Source organism: Cryptotermes secundus, unplaced genomic scaffold (genome assembly GCF_002891405.2).
Source record: "Cryptotermes secundus unplaced genomic scaffold, Csec_1.0 scaffold160, whole genome shotgun sequence".
Classification (NCBI taxonomy): Eukaryota; Metazoa; Arthropoda; class Insecta; order Blattodea; family Kalotermitidae; genus Cryptotermes; species Cryptotermes secundus.
In genome coordinates this window covers 2288059-2308101 of record NW_019745080.1, presented here as the reverse complement: position 1 = coordinate 2308101, position 20043 = coordinate 2288059, and the positions used below count along the sequence as shown (strand labels likewise).

Sequence of the window (20043 nt, the reverse complement as noted above, 5' to 3'; positions counted from 1 at the left end):
ATTGATTCCTGTGATATTACACATCACTGAATTTTTCCATCACTCTAACGCTCTTCGGCTCACTGGCTGTGGTTCCGGCATAGACAGTTGAGTAACCCCTTCCCTAAATGGTGCTTAGCATAGCTCTACACCACAATTGAATTCACAGACATTAATAAACATTGTCTATTGTACTCTAGTTCCCATAGCAAATTTCCACCCCTGAAGTAATTTTCATTTCATTCCATTTGCATTTTCACTTTACCATGCATCCCTTTAGTCCATATACAACAACATAGATATTTCAAAATGTCACTAACAGCATAGTGCCGGAGAGTAAAATACCGAAGACCAATTATATAGGGTTGAATGGGGAAGGTGGGACATTTGATAGAGCCATGGATTATTTGATCTCTGGCCTCTTGGTACTATATTCAGAGAAACTATGGCATCAATGTACCAGCCACCATACAGGCATATAATCTCGACACACCCACAAATTTATGTTTTATTATTAGATGTTCACAATAGCGTTTTACTGAATAGACGTTAATGGTTTGTCAAGAGGGAGGAACAATACTGTATTGTTGTTATTTGTTAGAAATTATTAAGCCATCAGACAAAATCATCACCTTTACCTCAATTTATCTAGACAAATTTAAGCAGTATGCACTTAAGAGAGATAATCTTAAATCATTTCAAAATGTGCTCATGGCAGTAGAGACCCATCTTTACCTCTGTTCATTTGTGTCCTTCATGTATTCAAAAGGACCATAAACTCAATAAACCTTGACATAGACTTACAGAATATGTACAAGCTATCACTTGTTTTAAGTTGTAGCCATGCCAACATTAATGTAAAATTTAAGAAACGTATATGAAATAATAATAGACCGCCTCTGTGGTCTAGTGGTCAGAGTTCCTGCCTACAGATCCAGAGGTCCCGGGTTCGATTCCCAGCACTATCACATTTTCTGAGAAGTAGTGGGTCTGAAACTAGGTCCATTCAGCCTCGTAAGTATAACTGAGGAGCTGTTTCAAGGAAATAGCGGCTCCGGTCTTCTAGCAAACCGACATTAACGGCCGTGGGGATCCATTGCGCTGACAACGTGACACCCTCTATCAGCAAAAGTTGGCACTAACTTCGCCGACAAGCGACGATCTCTCGGTCGGTATATTTCACTTGCGGACTACAGGTCACGGAGTTTTTTTTTTTTTTTTTTGTTATATGAAATGATAAACTAGATGTGCATATTTTAGTTGGAAAAATTAATGAGAAAAGGCCACTCGGGAGATAAAGTAGTAAAGGGGAAGGCCATATTCAAATTGATCTTAACAAGAATTTTGCTGCGAGAAAGTCAAATTGAATTCGTTGGCTTGGGACAAATCCTGATGTTCCATAAATGTCGGGGAATTACTGACTACCTGAGCGACTACCAGCTTCTCAACATTGGCCCATTTTCTCTGTGTTAGGTAGGCTACTTTATATTTTAGTCAGAAAACGTAAAATGAAGAGGCACTTTAGAGGCCTACGCATGTGGGAAGGATAATATTAAAATTGGTCTGAAAGAAATAATGTGTGAGGATGTGGACTTTATTATCACGGTTCAGAATAAGATTTTGAGAGCAAGCTCTTCTAACGAAATACCGGGCTACTTAAAGAAACCTAGAATTTCTTGTTTGGCTGAGTGACTATTACAGTCTCAAGAAGGACCGTACTCAATGGCAGATATTCTCATACTGCTGTTGTACATGCCACCACGGGTCCGCCTCCATCTTCACGGTCAAAGTGACCTGATCCCATGACCGTCATTTTTCATGAATGCACAAATAAGAATGTGATTTCCAAATAATGTTTATGTTTATATTATTTTTATTTTATAAGTCGTGGGAATTTAATTTTTATTTTTAAATTCACTCGAATTCCATTCAGAATTCTCGAACTATTTCCTTTAATATTTGCGTCGTCCGCCAGAGAAATTCCCCGCAGCAAAAGATCCATAGTAAAAAGAAGATTTGGAACCCCGCTGTATGGAGGTCTGTGTCTGAAGCATCGTTGAGGAAACGTCATCATCGGATAGTGACGTAGATCATTACGTCACCACGAGATAGTTACTAGATTATATTTTCTATTGACTTTGACATGATGACTGAAAGCCAGAACTGTGGAGAGAAAAGAAACCTCTGTTGCTAGGCTACAGGAACCTAAAGAGCCGGACGTTGCTAAGCAAAGGTTCTATAAACACGTTCCCGAGGCAACGAATACGCTTACGACAATGGAGGTTTTGTTGGAGAATATACACACAACAGAGAAATCATGGAAGCAGTGTTTTCTGTGCGAGCCATGCCGAGGTTCGTGTGGAGGCGGACTCGGATACCCCCAGCATAGCCCTGCGAGTCAGGAGGCGACGAAAAGGGAACCCAATGTCTGGGGATATAACTGGCCATCCCTATTTCTGGGGGATATAAATATGGGGACCTGACCCCTCCAGTTTTGGGAGCTCTCGAATCTGAGACAGTAAAATATGGTCATGAGACCCTTGTGGCTCCGACCTGAGAATAACTGTGCTAGCGAGGACCAGCATTAATTGTAAACGACAGACCCATCCTCTCGTCAGAGATGTTACATAAGGACTGTGACCGCAAGGTTTCTGCTGAAAAAAAATTGCTGATCGTGAGTCTCAAGGGGTTCGCGCCAAGACGAACTGATAGGCGGTAAACCGCCATTCGTAAACTAACTGTGACTCTGCTTCTTTGTAGTCACTAAAATCGTGACACTACATTGAGAACGAAAATCATCATGCCAAAGATATTGTTGAATATATGAGAGTTTTCTTCCGTAGGGTTGCCTGCTAGAGGTATGAAGTTTTCTCAGAGATGTTGTAGACAAAATCTAGTTGAAATATACTTTACAGCAAAAACCAAAGCAAAGATTAAGATATAATCTAGAGATAACTTCATTACTGTACCCTTGTAGAGAATTCAAATCTGCACAGGGTAAAAACCAGTCGTTAACAAAACACGAATTGTAAGATTTGAGGTCTTCACGGCGGTGACTATAAAGAATGCCGTCTTCTGGGATGTGGCACCGTGTATATCTTGTGTGAACCGAAGTTTCGGAGGAACACGAAATGCTTGTATCATACAGTTATCATAATATTCAGCGGCCTCCGTAGTCTAGGGGTAACATTCCCACCTCATGACTCAAGTTACGCGGGTTCAAACCCGGCGGAATTTTTAAGGGCGGAAAAATTCAGGGAACAAGTCCTCCGGGAGGGACTTTAAGCCGTGGGTCCCGTGTCGTAGATTTACGGCACGTAAAAGATCCTCATGTCTCTAGGAGACCTCTGAGCAAAATTAGGCAAAAAGTTTCCGCCCAAGTAGTTTCTAATGCCTCCGGTAGACGGGGAAGTTATCGGGTACCAATGCCAGTAGAGGGCCGACCTCGATGGCAGAAAGGGGAGATAGCGGGCACCAGTATCGGTAGGGTATGGCGACAGTAGAAATTAAAGGGGGACGTGCAATAGACTATTAGTCGCGGTGCATGGGGAAACCCACCCCACTCTATACTGAATAACTGAATATCATAATATTCTCTTATATTATCATAATTATTGCTTTTCACTTAGAATATTTCCCTTTTAAACACATATTTCCAATTTCCTTCACAGTTATAATAACAGTAACCTGTAGAATTTATCATATCTTGTTAGATACTAAGTGAATTAACTGTGAGAAATCCAATTAAATCCAGCGAATTATATAGCTAATTACTGGTTCAGAAACCGTGATGGCATATCTTCCATGTTACATTAAACAGTATTATCATATATAGGAGCTAAGGTTGTCACAGCGATGTTTATGCAGAGTTGTGTCTCCTGGAATATAGCGCCCTGGCCGGGTTACTGCCGACGAATATTTTCGCCATATTTGCCGACGTTCTTTAGGCGAGTGACAGTCTAAAATCGTTATTTTCTTGGAGCCGGGATAACTCAGTCGTTGTAGCGACTGGCTACAGGCTGTGCGGACGAGGGGTCGGAATTCGAGTCCTGGTAGACGTCATCCAGACCGGTTCTGGGGCCCACCCAGCCTCCTTTCCAATGGGTACCGGGGGCTCTTTCCCCGGGGGTAAAGCGGCAGGGGCGCGAAGCTGACCACTCACTTCCATCTACTGCCGAGGTCAAAGTGGACCGCAAAACCGATCTGGACGACGTGAACAGGAGAGAAATCTTGCACCTACCAGAACTCGAACTCCGACCCGTCGGCCGCCCAGCACGTATCCAGTCGCTGTACCGACTACGCTGTCCCGGCTACAAGAAAATAGCAATTTTATTCTATCACTCCCCGAAAGAAAGCAAAAACCACTAAAGGATTCGTCCAGAAGTTCAGGTCCAAGAGTCGGACGGTTTCCTTTCGAGTCGGGCGGACTCAATACGTTCACTTCAGAGCTGCGCTCTCTAGAAAACTCGCTGTATAAAATGCAGTAACGACATGGTATTGCTGTAATTGGTTAATGGAAGATATATTGGTGTTTCCATTATGGTATAGGTTTGAGAAACAGATGGATGTGAAGAGATGAAATAATACGTTCGCAAAGGGTCGTAAGGCCAACGCCTTCTTGTCTTAGCGCGTGAATCAACTGGGAGGATCACACTCCTCCATCTTTATTGTCTTGTCTAGGGCGGGATAACAATTGGTTGTCACGTCCAGTTGGCAGTAGGCAGTGGCAACTTTCAGCCTTCTCCGTGGCCCCTACATTGTGAACAGAAGAACCAACGCCATTAAAACCTTTCGTCTGCTACCAACCACTCCAAGCAAACAACAGAGGAAGAGATAAGAGAGGAGAAGTGGAAAGGGGGGAGAAAGACTGGAGTGATCTATAAAAAGAAACACTGCTTGGATAAGGATTTTGTAAGAGTGTATAAACCCAGAGAAAGATTGATTGATTGTTAGGTTGAAGAGTACTATATTCGAAGTTGTGACACCATGTAGTCATGTAGAAATTAACGGAAATTTCGGAAGAACATAGAGACTTTCTCTTTAGTTTCGAAAATAAAACCAAGAACACAGATCTCTGCTTTAAAAATTTGTACGTCATATTGTGTTTACTAATTACCAAATTAATAAATATTAAATTTAGTTTAATAGCTCTTTAGGTTCGAAAATAAAGCAAAAACACAGATCTCTGCTTTAAAAATTTACACGTCATATTGTGTTTAGTAATTACCAAATTAATGAATAATAAATTTAGTTTAATAGCTCTTCGACACAGCTTAAGTGATTACTTCACATCTCTTAACCATTTTTCATTAATAGGGACATCCCTAGCAACAAACAAAATATTACACCATAATATTCGTCTTTGGAACAAAAAGCCCCACGCATGCGTCACATACTACTATAGGAAATTCATGTATGATACGTCATACATCTCAGTGGGCACCTCACAAGTTTGCAGTATTATTTTATCGACTATTCATCATAGATATTTTACTCTGTTCCCTGCTTTTTTAACGAGAAGATTATTCACGCGTCTTTAACAACGCGACTACATGGATAAAATATTATGTTTTCATGGCAAACTAAAATACAGTAAGCCCATGATAATCCGGATTAATTTGGGGGATGTCATCCGATTAAGCGATAATCCGGATTAGTGAAGCAGAAGCTACCCTAGAGGACAAAAAATCTTAGAACACAGATAAATGGAAAATTTAATGATATAAATATTGCTGATAAAAATAAATAAATAAAAAATCACTATAGAGCCTTTACTTAAAAACTAAAAAAAAACGATACTTTTATTCATCGATAGAAGACTCAGCAGCTGTCCCTGTTTCTGAACTTAATAATGCACCAGTCTGCTTGTACCGGATCTCACGGTTTCTTTGCTTGCAGATTTTCTTATTTTTCCTTCTACCCTGAAGATGGAGGCGATACGTTCCTCCGAAACGTCGGTTAACACCACATATACACTGTGCCACATCCCAAAAGACTGCTTTCTTCATAGTCACCGCCGTGAAAACCTCAAATCCAAAATTTCTCATTTTTCGATTCGGATTAATTGTAACCGGATTAGCGAGGGTTAAGTGTATAGAAAAATTACCGTTCGTGCTCACGCTTATTTTCTTAGTACATGCGGAATTTATTTTGTATTACTTGTAAAAGGTAAAGTTATCCCTGTGCTTAACTACTTAAGCACTATGTCATGAAGACATATGGGGTAGTGGAGGTATAGCTCCCCCATTCTTAACCTTGGCACCAGATGGAAGTAAATGGTAAACTTCAGTCCCTACCGCTTTACCCCGGGGGAATTGCTCCCGGTACCCAATGGATAGGAGACTGGGTGGACCGCAGAGCCGTGCTAGATGGTGTGGAGAAAAGAAAAATCTTGTACTACCGGAAATCGAACCCGGACCGTCCAGCCCGTATCTCGTTGCTGTAGCGACTAAGCTATCCCGACTTGTACATTACCAGTTAATGTATGAATTTAACGTTTTATCGTACCGTTTCTTTACAATATTCATATCACATATACAGACAAATCATATACAAGTAATACAGTACAAACCTCTTTAAAACTGAATCCATATTTCAGCAATGTAACTGTAAAATATGTTATTTGAATTCAATAATAAATTTTATAGTTTTTTTTATTGGTAGTGGGGTTGGACTAAGTCCCTTGTACTGCGGCCACTTCTGGCCTATTGTACCAGCCCCAGATGATAGGTGAGGGTGATTGTGGAGCAATTGGTGGAATGAAGATTGGCAGGGGAAACCGAAATACTCGGAGAAAACCTACCCCATCGCCACTTTGTCCACCACAAATCCCACATCACCAGACTCCAGGATCGAACCCGGGCCGCCGCGGTGGAAAGGCAGCGACTAACCGCTTGAGCTATGGCGCGGCCAAATTTTATAGTTTCTCTATCACTTGATAATGGCCTGTGAGGTTGACACATATAGCATGTTTTTCTGTAAAAAGAAAAGATAGACATAATTGATGATGTATTTATTAACTCTCTAAGAAGCCTGCTTGCTTGTTACTTCCTGCCGGTTGCTTGGCTTATTGTTTGACGATGAAAATGAAGAGAGCGCATTCCCTCAAAGCATATTTTAAATATTACCGAGCTACACGGTGTAAAATCCCAGAAAGTGACATTAATCGTATTCGCCGATGTGAGGACCTCAAATTCGACAATTATTTAGTTATTTAACTATTTTTAAGTACATAATATTTTTAAGGAATTGGACATCTCGTGTTTCAACATAATGTCACGTAGAATGTGTGATTATAGACGGGGTATGGATTGGTGAATTGATTTATTGAACATTTACAGGTCGTAACTACAAATAACTGTAACACTATTGCTCTTTAGCTAAAGCACACATTCTAATGTTCTCAGTCTCTTACTAGCCGTTTCCGGCAAAGGCTCCAACAATGGGTATTGCTTTGCCTCCGGCTCAAGTACTATCCTCACAGACCCCCGTATAGAACTATCAACTCAAGTCAAGTCAAGTCAAAGTCACATTGCGACTGACGGCCAGTCAGTCAGTAAGCCTAGGTGTCGAGCACCCTCCTGGGGCTCATGACCAAATATTTATTACTGTTTCACAGTTACGGTCTTGTTTTTTGTGGGCGCCCTCTCTGACGAGAGGACGGGTATGTCTTTTGTATATGCTGCTGGTCCTTGCCAGCGCAGTCTTTCTCGGGTCCAAGTCCCTTGGTACTCGAGACCATATATTGCTCTCTCAAATTTGAGACTTCCCTTTTCGTCGCCTCCTACGACTCGCAGGGTCACGGTGGAGGTATTCGACCCCGCCGCCACCCCCGAAAAGGGAAGTCTAAAATTTGAGACAGTAATATATGGTCTCGAGTACCAAGGGACTCGGACCCGAGAAAGACTGCGCTGGGTTTGTCTCTTGATTATAACATCTCGGCGCAGAGCACGTGGAAAGCACCCGTTTCCATTGTTGTAGTCCAGCAGTTACATTATTAAGAATCTGCTGCCTAGCAACAGGAAAGTGTTTACCGAACCGTTGCCCAGAAACGATCGCTGTTTACAAAGTCACCGCTTAGTAACCGGTCTGTATACCACAATAATATCCCAGCATTAGCCTACATGAACTCTATAAAAAGATCAAGAAAATTGGGAACAGAAGAAACACGAAAAACAGCGTCAGGGCTGAGTTAAGAATCGGAAAATTTTGATTGTGTATTAGCAGTGATGATCATTGCACTGCGACGTTTCGCCCATGAAGGTAAAGGTAAGGTAAAGTTTTCCTTGTAACAGGCCGTGGAGGCCCATAGGGTTCTCGGAGGTTGCGGGTCCCACATCTTCTAGACAATCGGCTCACAGATGATGGTAAGTTTGTCAGCCCCACGCACCGGCCGCCCTTTACCCTCCAGGAAATTTCTGGTACTCATTTCTTTTAGAGGCTGAGTCGTCCCCAGGGCCATGGTACGGCTGGAAGGATTAGGTGAATTGAAAAAATCCACCTCATCGGGACTCGAACATGCGACCTTCCGGCTTGTAGCATAGTGTCTCGACCAACTACGCTACCGCATGTCCCTTCGCTCCTGAAAATGAAAAGAATTTCAAGCAATATTAAGACTAGTTCAGGTGAATTTCGAGATTTCTGCTGCCGTGAGTTTTCAGATTTTTATTCTCCGAGTTGTTATACCGTGTAGTCTTGTAAGCGAATACCAACATTTCTAAGGAGCATGTTTCCAGCATCTTCTGGTAAAAGTTCGTTGGTTCAGAGAATACCTTCAAATCTGAAAATAGAAACAGAGAAATATTTATGACCGCCTACAATCAGAACTCAGAAGGCTGGAATTTTGATATGAGATTCATGTTCTTGTTTGAAATACCCCACATTTCTTTAGTTCCGAGTGGGTATAGAAATATGGTGTCCGTCTGCCCATCGTGTGGGGCGAAGTGTACTTGAATTGTTCCACCTCGCTGTTAGCAAATGCTCTTTTTCAGAAACACTCAGACATAATCGTGTTGTATTGTTGGTGATCTTGTATGAGAGGCTGTACATTGAAAACAATACTCACCTACATCTATATATTTCAGCAACATACACTCTGACAGAAAAGTACCATGTAAACATTGTTCTCGTACGTGCCGTGTGTTCGTTCCATTTAGTTCAGTTTATACGTAAACCTAATGACGAACAGACTCGTATCTCTACAGCTATCACGCGTAACATATATACAGTACATGAAATATGACCGTAATAGGAAATGTTTTAGTCTTTATATTGTAGCATGTGGACCAGTTGATACGTAATGGCACGTACACACGAAGCAGAGGAGCGCGTCGCGTGCGCGGTGACGTTACGCAACAATAGAAAAGGTGTTGCAGATGGCGTTCTCTGTGGGTCCTCTCCGAGGCTATATGACTCGACCGATTGAGTTCAGTTCAGTTAGTGAGTGGAGTGCAGTTGAGCGACGTTGGTTGGTGAGTGAGTTAAAAGACTGATGCCGTTCAATCCTTGTGAGCTGTTGCTGTGAGAAGCTGGTAGCTGAGGCAAGAGGATGGTTCGGAAACCCACAGTAAGCGGAATGTCCACCGTTGAAACCGTTACCAGGCAACGGCTGGTGTCTCGTTGTTTGTTTCGCGGTCGTTACCTAGCAACTGATCTATACGTCACAATATTTTATATATAATGATTAACGCATTTCAACTTCATTAAATTGTGGGAGTCTACAAATTGGGAGTCTGAAAATTTGGTTTTTATTTGTTTTGAAGTTCTCACGGCAGTGGTTATGAAAAGCAACTAGCCATTGCTTGTTTGGCTTATTCTTTGACCATGAAGATGGAAGGAGTAAGTTCTTACGAAACATCGATAAACTTCCACCACGCTACATGGTGTCACTTTCCAGAATATAGTACTGTTCATAAAATTTCCTTTACTAGACCTCAAGAAGGAAAGTGGAGCCGGGATAGCTCAGTAAATACAGTGTCTCTGCTATGGTTATCCACTCAGCCGACACGCAATATTGAGTAAGCTATCTCTCTGTGTTACTGTAGAACCTTATAGTGATCAGTAAATAATGAATTGGAAAGGACATGGAAGGAAGTTATCGTGTCCAGTCGTTGTAATATTCCGGGATTTGCATGGCGGGACTGAGAAACCACACAATCTCAGTCAGGATAACCAATGTCGAAGTCGATATTCGAACCGAGCACTTCCCGAATACAAGTCTAGGACGTTACCGTTACACTAACCTGCTCGGTACGATTGGAGTTCGATCCTCGACAGGGACAAGATCTTTATGTCTGTACTCTCTGGGACCCATTCCGGAGATAAGACGGGCGGACTCTCATCCTAACCATCACTTCCTTTTAGTGCCTAGGTTAAGAATATAGTTTAGCTGCACCTCCACGGCTCTATGCGTCTTTACTAATGAGTGATTACTTAAGGGACAACTTCACATTTTATTCCACAAAGGAAAGAAATCATTAACAAATAAAGGCGTATGTGGGTTTTTAGGTTATCACGGCGGTTACCATGAAAATTACTGCCTTCTATTATGTGATGCCACTTAATCTGATAGAGGCTTATCGACGTTTCAGAGGGAGGTACTACCTCAATTTTCAGGATTTTTCTGTAATGAAATGAATGTACCACGCTACATGACGTTACATCCTAGAATACATTGAAACTGAGTAACTAAATCAACTCCATGAAGTTGAGTCCTTGAGAAGCCGCCAGTCGCTCAGCTACTCAAGAATTTCCTAACATTTTTACGGAATCCGAAGGATTATGGTGTTCACAAGAAACCGCCACTGGTCTCTGTCCGGGGCCAGATGAATCCAGTCCGTATTACCCCATCTTATTTCTTTAAGATTATTTTAATATTCCTCCTGTGTCTAGGTCTTCCTAATGGTCTCTCTCCCTGTGACCCTCTCACCAAACTCTGTATGCATTCCTCTTTTCTCCCATACTTGCTACATGCTCTGCCCACTTAATCTTTCGAAATTAAGCCTTTATTAATTTCGTCTTACCAGTTAATCGATGAATATGTACTTTCTGTGAAATCAACCAAAATGCATTTCACTGCCAGTCAAGCGTCCGTCTGAGTTATAGGGTGGGGACAGTACAAGTTATAAGCATTAGTTCTCCCCCTCACCCTAGATTTCGGGAAAGAATAAGAATTGAAAAATGAAAAAGTTCGCTAAATACTCATATCAAAAAATAAAAACCAATTTTTAACTGTGGCACCTGAGTCGGAATAGCCAACTCAGTATAGTGACAGGCCACGGGCTGACCGCCCGGGTTCGATTCCCGGTAGTGCATGATTTTTCTCTTCTCCCCAGGGTGTAAAGTGGCAGGGGCATGAAGGCCCTCACCTCCGTCTAGTGCCGAAGCCAAGAATGGTGGAACTGTACCTCCACTTCCCAATATATGCATGGCATAGTGCTGAACTAATTAAGCACAGGGACAACTTTACCTTCTGTTTTACCTTGTAGCATCATGTATGTTTTCATATAGAGACCCACAACTGTAGGGCCATCGTTAATATTCTTAAAACGGCTTAAAGGCAAGTTCATAAGCAAATGTTCTAGCTGGGCTTTTTGGAAATATCTTTGCGACTCCCACTACAGGTCAGCAGGTGTAGCAGAAAGCAGTGCAAGGCACCCGTTCCTGGCGTGTACTGTCATGCTCCTGCGGTTTTGCTCACACTTCAGGTGTCTTCTTCGTACGTTTGGGTTAGGGGATATACCACGGGCCGTCCGTGAGAGCTCTGTCAGCGGGGGTGTACACCAGTGGCGGATGCTTTCACTTGGTGTCCATTTTAAAAATCCTTTCCCCTCGTTTTCTTCCGTCATGTGTGCCAGTGAGCTCCTAGGGAGATCATGCAAGTTCTAACGCATAAAGTAATTTTCGCCGTAGACTAGGCAATATTTTAAGGAGACAATTGTTGCTCAGATAATCAGGAAATTCCTACGTTTTATGACATCGGGATTTATTTATTTTTATTTAAAAGATCCCGTCTTTACATCTTACGTTGAATATTCATCCCTCCATGGCATGTTTGCAGGGTGGGGAGATCAGTCAGAAAAATTTGCCTATAAACTTTAAGATTCATTTTGCTAATCACGCCAGAGTATTCAGTATGGAATAATATAAGGTAAGAAACGGTAAAGGTTTCATTATGATGAACTAGTTAAGCGCTGAGCCATGAAGACGTATGGGGGAGCGGATGTATAGACCCACGTTTTCTTGACCCCTCGCTCGTCAAGCCCGTAGTCAGTCGCTATACCGACTGCGCTATCCCGGCTCTATATTTTTAATAATTGTATTTTTTGTAATTAATATTTTTTTACAAAACACACGAAAGCAGAAGCCTTGTCTTGTAACCTTGTCTGCGCTCATGATCCTGAGCCAGCTGAATCAATTTCACACTGACACTTCTTTCAAATTAAGTTATTTCTACATTAAACTGTTTTATATTGTTTAATTTCCGATCTGTGAGATTGTCGCGTCATCCCCTTCCAGTATTCGCGTCACAATAACTGTATGTCGTTCAGTAGCGGCCTCCGTAGTCTAGGAGTAACGTTCCCACCTCATGACTCAAAGTACGCGGGCTCAAACCCAGCGGGGATCGTGGAATTTTTAAGGGCGGAAAAATTCAGGGAACAAGTCCTCCGGGAGGGACTTTAAGCCGTGGGTAAAAGATCCTGTCTCTAGGAGACCTCTGAGCAAAATTAGGCAACACATTTTCCGCCCAAGTTGTTTCCAATGCGTCTGGTAGATGGGGGAAATATCAGGTATTGAGGGCCTNAATAATATTATTCAGTGCTGCATTAGAAATTCAGCCGTTAGCTGCTGAGAACGGTTACTTATCATGGTTTATACCATCTTTTTTCACTCTGGAACTGCGTACCGGTCTTCCCTGACAGTTTTATTTTTAGATCTGTACACCTGAAAGCAACTTACATATTACAAGAGACCCAGAGGAGACGGTATACGCCACTGCTGTATAAAAGCGAGTGGAAATATGTTACGGACTGAATGGGTCTTCATGTCATCCGTCATAGCAAAGGAAAACAAGGAACGTTGAAAGAATGAATGAGAAAGAAAGAAGTAGAAATGAAAGAGGCGAGATGGTACAATAGAGATAAGAGCTTATAAATGCGAAGAAGAATATAAATTTAGCAAAAAAAAAAGTTGAGTATATTTTCTGAGTGTGTGGGTTTTACCACTTCATTAATGAGTGTCCCAGAAAGTAATTAAACAGTTCACTGATTTTGAACTACGTAATTGTAATTTGAGAATCGAACCCAGATTCTTAAGGCAGATATTTCTACAGTATTTTGGAATGTTAATTCCTGCTTTTATGGAGTTAATTTTATCACTTTACACCTTCACACACAAGCTTTATTCTACATGTGTATTCAATCTCATAACACGTTTCGGTCACTAAGTGGCAATTATCAGGTGGATATACACGTTAGACGAAAACCAGCCCAGCTGCAAATGTCAGCTCTTCTTCATATGAAGTGTGTGTATGCCCCGGCTCGCTTGTGAACAAGATAATCAAATTCCAAATGCTTCAGGCGATGGTGTTCCAGCAATTCCTTCCCCTTGGCGCTACAGCTCAGGGTGAGCTTTGGCCTCCTGAGCAGTTTGCCTCCGTTCTTCTCTATTCTTCATCTCCGAGGCTGATTATCTGGTTTGTGAATAATTTAGGTTTTACAGTGTGAGTTGTTAACCTCACGCCCAACCCCCAACCTGGAGGACCAGGGTGTCCCTCTTCGTCTGGCTCCTACCCCTTTACCTGTCTGGCATGGGTGACCCTACCAGTAGCTACGCTACCGCCGGCATAGCTCTCAGGATCTCAGGAACACTCAAACCCCACCACCGCGATAAGGTGGAGACACTATCGGTGGGGGTTATACTTACTTACACATGGAGCTGAGCCCTTCTGGAGGAGCCGCCAATTCTGCGGCTACTCAAGAATTTCCCAGCATTTTATGGAACCCGAAGGTTCATTACCATGTTCACAAGAGCCCTCCACTGGTCCATATCCTGAGCCAGATCAATCTAATCAATACCATCCCATCCTATCTCTCTAGGATCCATTTTAATATTGTTGATCCACCTACGCCTTGGTCTTCCCAGTGGGCTCTTTCCTTCTGGCTTTCCCACCAATATCCTGTACGCATTCCTCGTCTCCCCCATTCGTGCTACATGCCCTGCCTACCTCATTCTCCTTGACTTAATAATTCTAATTATTAGTACTTGGAGAAGAGTACAAGTTATGAAGCTCCTCATTATGCAGTTTTCTCCAACCTCCTGTCACTTTATCTCTCTTCGGTCCAAATATTCTCAACACCCTGTTCTCAAACATCCTCAGTCTATGTTCCTCCCTTACTGTCAGAGACCAAGTTTCACACCCATACAGAACCACGGGCAAAATTATAGTTTTGTATATTCTAATTTTTATGTTTTTGGACAGCAGACGAGAAGATGAAAGGTCCTGGACTGAATGGTAGCAAATATTACCACAGTTCAATCTCTTAATTTCCTCCTGAATCAGGTTTCGATCTGTTATCGTTTTTCCCGAATATCTGAATTGTGCCACAGTTTCAAAACATCTGTTTCCTATTTTTATATCATGATTTGGCCCTGCATTTTGGTGACGAGACAGCAACATATACTTAGTTTTCTCAGTGTTTACTTCTAGACCAACCTCTTTACTTGCGTCAGTTAAAGTGTGTGTGTTCTTCTTTATGGTATCTACATTATCACCCAGTAGATTCGCATCTTCGGCATAGGCCAACAGCTGATTTGTCCCGTTTAATTTCCGTCCCACCTGGTTTCCCTGGACCTTCCTAATGGCATATTCTAAAGAAAATCGGTGGGGGTTATAGCAATTAAAATATTAATTCTGTTGTATTAAGATAGATGTATTTTGTATACAAATATATTATTAATCTTTAATTATTGACGGCGATTTTCTGTTACAGGAAGGTTTTTGGATAGATTTATGGCACTCTGGCCGTCAGCACAAAAAAGTAATAATAAAACCAATATAATTGTTTACATTTGTTTTATTTAGTAACTGCTATATGTTTCGGTCCATATTAGTATTAATTATTATAATCATCATACATGTAATTATTACAAACATTATAAAAATTGTATAATTTTAAAAGTTCTCTTGACCTTACAGTGTAAAATTTTCTATCATCTGCCGCGTCTTGTAGGCGGTGTTCTTTGAATAGACTTAAGCGAAGTATTTCATGTAGTTATATGAACAGGATATAGCTTGCACCCTTTGAAGGGAAGAACTTCCAGCAAGTGTTCACCGGTCCTTTGTTTAGCATTTGACATAAATGTATAACACTTGGAAGGAACCCAGAGGAAGCTTTGTTGCTGAAATATTTATCTTGAGAAGCGACACGTATATTTAGCTTGACCGGATGTGACTTCGAAACAATCGTTTAAAAGGATAAGTGTGTTTCTAGCACATTAAATTCTGGAAATATGTAACAAGCGGCCCTAAAGTGAGCCTTATTTCCTGCCTGCAAAATTATTCATGTCAAAGAATCACTTTCTGACATCGGAAATTGTTTATCATATATGTCTGACTGACTAGTGAAATTTGTTTGAGGCACACCCATGCATAGATTTCAACCTATTAGAAATAATTGAAAGTTTAAAATAATGATCGACGGCTGGTGTAGAGCACGAAAATTTGTTTCCAGTACACCGAAGTGAAAAGACATATCTTTGCTTCATCATTTAAGACAGTTTTAGTCTTAAACCCTATTCTCAGTGTCAGTGAGATAAATCCTACAATCAGCGAATCATTAAGTGAAAATGTAACCTCGACTCCTGAACTTGTACGCTAATGTAAACACGCCTTGAGAAAGAGTCACTGCTCTGCCTGATATATCTTCATATTCCGATATTCCGAGCAAGTTCAAATGTACTTTGCCTATTGTGATAATATAGTAGAATGTCCGGATGAAAGTTATCCAAAATAAAATCATTATATCTCAGATAGAATTTATTATACACATTAATGTGTTACACAATTACAAAAGGGAACTATCGAAGTTTTTTCTCCGTTAACTTTCTCAAATTTAAATGTGGGCTCCCTTGGTGGCACGACAAATATCCATGCTTGAAGCATGTTTGGTGTTACCGTAGCCACAGCGTCCCTTATGCGGGCTTTCTGGTGTTGAAGCCCTTTGAACTTAACCTGGTAGACAGTGTTCTTCACACAACCCCACAAGAAAAAATTCAGCGGGGTTAAATCTGGCGACTTAGGAGGCCAAGCAATTGGTTCATCTCTGCCGATCCATTTCCTAGCCATCTCTCCGTCCAGGTGATTCTTAACATGGTGGCAAAAATTTTGCGGCGCTTGCGCGTAAGCCCGGCATTAAAAAAAAAAACTTTAAGAATTTTCTTTCCGATGACATGAACCGGATACGTGTATGCCAATTAGTTTCCGAGGTATACATTTTTTTTTATTTTGGATACCTTTCATCCGGACACCTGTGTACATACCGAAAACTATCTGGAGAAGGAAGACTGAATTGAGCTGAAGTCTGCCGAGTGAACACGTGAATCACCTGCAGGGACTCGGTTTGTCCGACCTCTCTAATGTATAACATTCTGGATTACGGAGATTTTTTAACTTTTCCATCGTGTGGTAGCCCTGTTTTAAAGAACACAACGTTCCGGTAACTAGCTCTGGTTCAGTCTTCTCGTGGGAGACACCCACTCCGTTGGGTCCGTTAGAAAGAACTAACCTGTCACTGGACGATGTGATAATTGAGGTTAACTCTTTCCAACGGACCCCACACATTAGGTGTCTCCATCCATTTGACCTGAGAACGGAAACAGATGCATTCTCCAAAGCGTTTATTCTCTTCAGAATATTAGGCGATTGACAAGGTCTAAAAACTCTGCAATCCCGAGATAACCAATTTCCGGTTTCCATAAAAGATGGCCCATTTCTTTAAAGATTTGAGGTTCTCATTATAGTAACTATGAAGGCTAATGCATTCTGGGCCGTAGTACCGTGTAGTCAGGTAGTTTTTTGACAAGTTGGGCGAATATTAACTCCTTAAAGAGGGTTCTTCGTGGAGTTTACCTAATTCCGTTCCCTTTTGTTGGTCTGCAGACTGTGGCCCACTTACGCAAGTGCCCACAACAACCTGGGAACTCTGATGAGTGGAACTGACGAGGCGGAGAGCCACTTCCTAGCCGCCATCCGGTACTCTCCTAACCACGTGAATGCGCACTACAACCTGGGACAAGTGTACCGGTGAGTATCAAAAAGTCAATGAGAAAACACAATCTCAGACTTCCCTTGTCTGAACGCATACGAGGGGAGTCAGTAAACAGGCCACAAATGGAAGTGGAACAGCTGTAATGGACGTAATTGGTTTCCTGTGTGTATCACTAGGTAGCAGCACAGTCCAGCTTCATGATAGTCTACGTAGCAGACGCGCATGCGCATTTTCAGAGGCTGGCTTCAGTAGTCAAAATGGCGACCATGCTTGAGGTATGTCTTATGGAAGAGCAGCATTTTGTTGTGTCTTTTGTGGGCAGAAGGACATAATGCAAAGTATATTCTTAGAAAAACATTTGCTGTTTACTGTGGGAAGTGTTCGTCGCCTAAAAAGGTTCACATCTGAGTCGAGAAGTTCTCTCGAAGACTTTCGAAACTCGCAGATGATGAAATGGAGGTGCGAAAGTGGCTAAGACAACAGTCAAAAGACTTTTATGCTGCGGGTTTCGACGCACTGATAAAGCGATGGGATAAGTGTATCAGTGTTGCTGGCGGATATGTCGAGAAATAATTTTTTTTGTCAGGTTCGAATATCACATGTTTTACTTTTTATATCCATCTGTGACCTATTTACTGACTTCCATTATACTTCATTTTTCACAAGCGCTTTTGGTTAATTTTAGTGAACTGCTGATCAGTTATGTGACTGCTTGGAAACAGCTCCATTTAAATCCATATTTCGTCAAGAATTTCAGCACAACGACAGAACTGCAGGCATTAAACTTTTACATACTGTATGGGTTGTGATCATGATGTAAAGCTATTTCGAGATAACGTAGATACCATAGAGAAAACACAGAAGTTGTATTTGACGCAAGCAAGGACGTTGATATAGAAGTAAAGTATAGAAAACTAAGTATTTGTTGAAGAAAGCCGTCTGCTGGGATGTGGCGCCGTGTAGATATTGTGTTAGCCGACGTTTCGAGGAACGTATCGCCTCCATCTTCAGGGTAGAAGAAAAAAACGGATTTTCTTTTGTCTTCTACCCTGAAGATAGAGGCGATACGTTCCTCCGAAACGTCGGTTAACACAATATCTGCACGGCGCCACAACCCAGAAGACGGCATTCTTCATAGTGACCGCCGTGAAAACCTCAAATCTTACATAAGTATTTGTTGATGTCTCATCACCAGATTGCAAGGCAAAATCATAACATAAATATAGCTAATAGTTTCTTTGGGGAGTGAAGCTGCCAGCTAAACTCTAACTACTGCCGAGGTCAAGAATACGCAGATATATACATCCACTCCCCCATACATCTTCATGGTAGAGTGTTTAATTAGTTAAGCACAGGCACAATTTTAGATTCTTTGAAAATTTCGTACAGTTCAGAAATTTGAGAACGATAAGTAAAAAAAATCGAAATTTGATTCAGGAGGAAACTAAGAGGAGACTGAACTCGGGCAATGCTTGCTACCATTCAGTCCAGAACTGTGGTCTTCTGTCTGCTGTCTGAGAACGTAAAAATTAGAATACATAAGACTGTAATTTTGCCTTTTGTTTTGTATGGGTGTGAAACTTGATTTCTGACATTAGGGAAGGAACGTAGACTGCGGGTGTTTCAGAACGGGGTGCTAGGGGGAATATTTGGACCGAAGAGGGATGGAGTGAGAGGAGGTTCGAAGAACAACGTAATGAGGAGCTTCATAACTTGTAATCTTCTACAGATGTATTTATAATGATCAAGTCAATGGGGTTGGAATGGCCAATACATGTAGCACGCATTGGAGGCGGGATGGATATAGGATTTGGTGGGAAAGCCAAAAAGAAAGAAATCACTAGGAAGGCCTGGCCATAGGTGGGAAGATAATACTGAAACTTTGATGACCAGAACGTTGCTAGGTAACGGACAGTTAAACACCCCGCGACAGAATACACACAAGGCAACAATAGAAGAATCGCCGTTTCTATGCAATGCCCTGTAAACAACCTTCAATTGAGAGCGTTACAACAACAGGAGTCAAGAATGAAAGGTGTTTTCTATTTTGTCGTGTGAAGCTTATATAACGAGTATGTGTTATAGCTTGGACTATATACGACTCGCAGGGTCAATACCTCCACCGTGACTCTGCGAGTCGTAGGAGGCGACGAAAAGGGAAGTCTCAAATCTGAGACAGTAAAATATGGTCGCGAGTCTCAATGGACTCGGACCCGAGAAAGACTGCGCTGGCAAGGACCAGCAGCATATATATCGAAGACATACCCGTCCTCTCGTCAGAGAGGGCGCTCCACAAAAGCAAGATCGTAAATGTCAAACAGTAATAAATATCTGGTCATTGGGGCTCGACACCAAGACTTACTGACTGACTGACTGACTGACTGACTGACCGACCGACCGTCAGTCGCAATGTGACTTCGACTTCCACTTCGACTTGGACTATACCTAAAGACTAGTGCTGAGTGCTGTGTGCAGTGCATAGTAAAGAGTCCAGGAGACTTTTTAGTTGAGTTCCGAGGTTTCATGGTGATTGAGGGAGAAATGGTAGGAAAACTTCATAGTAGTATGAAGTGCTAGTTTCTGCGTTGAGATCTGTTGCCAGGAGAAAATCCTAGTGCTTGTGCAACGGTGATTGGAAAGGAAGTAAATCAGCGATAGCGCTGTATTTAACTGTGATTAAGAGAACTTGTAATCAAAGTTATAGTAAGTCCAATCATCCGAACTAGAACCCGTAATTTTCATCACGCTTATTACCCTACACGTGATAATATTAAAATGGGGTTCTTAGAGAGATAGG

General features: G+C 41.7%; 1 protein-coding gene across 1 annotated transcript in view; it reads left to right on the top strand.

Annotated features, from left to right (window-relative positions):
• The window catches only part of LOC111874856 (protein O-mannosyl-transferase TMTC1-like), a 514456-nt gene that overhangs the window by 429103 nt on the left and 65310 nt on the right, over positions 1-20043 (top strand). The window contains exon 11 of the mRNA XM_023870706.2: positions 17138-17281. Coding sequence (XP_023726474.1) covers positions 17138-17281 — 144 coding nt within the window. The remainder of the gene's footprint in view (positions 1-17137; positions 17282-20043) is intronic.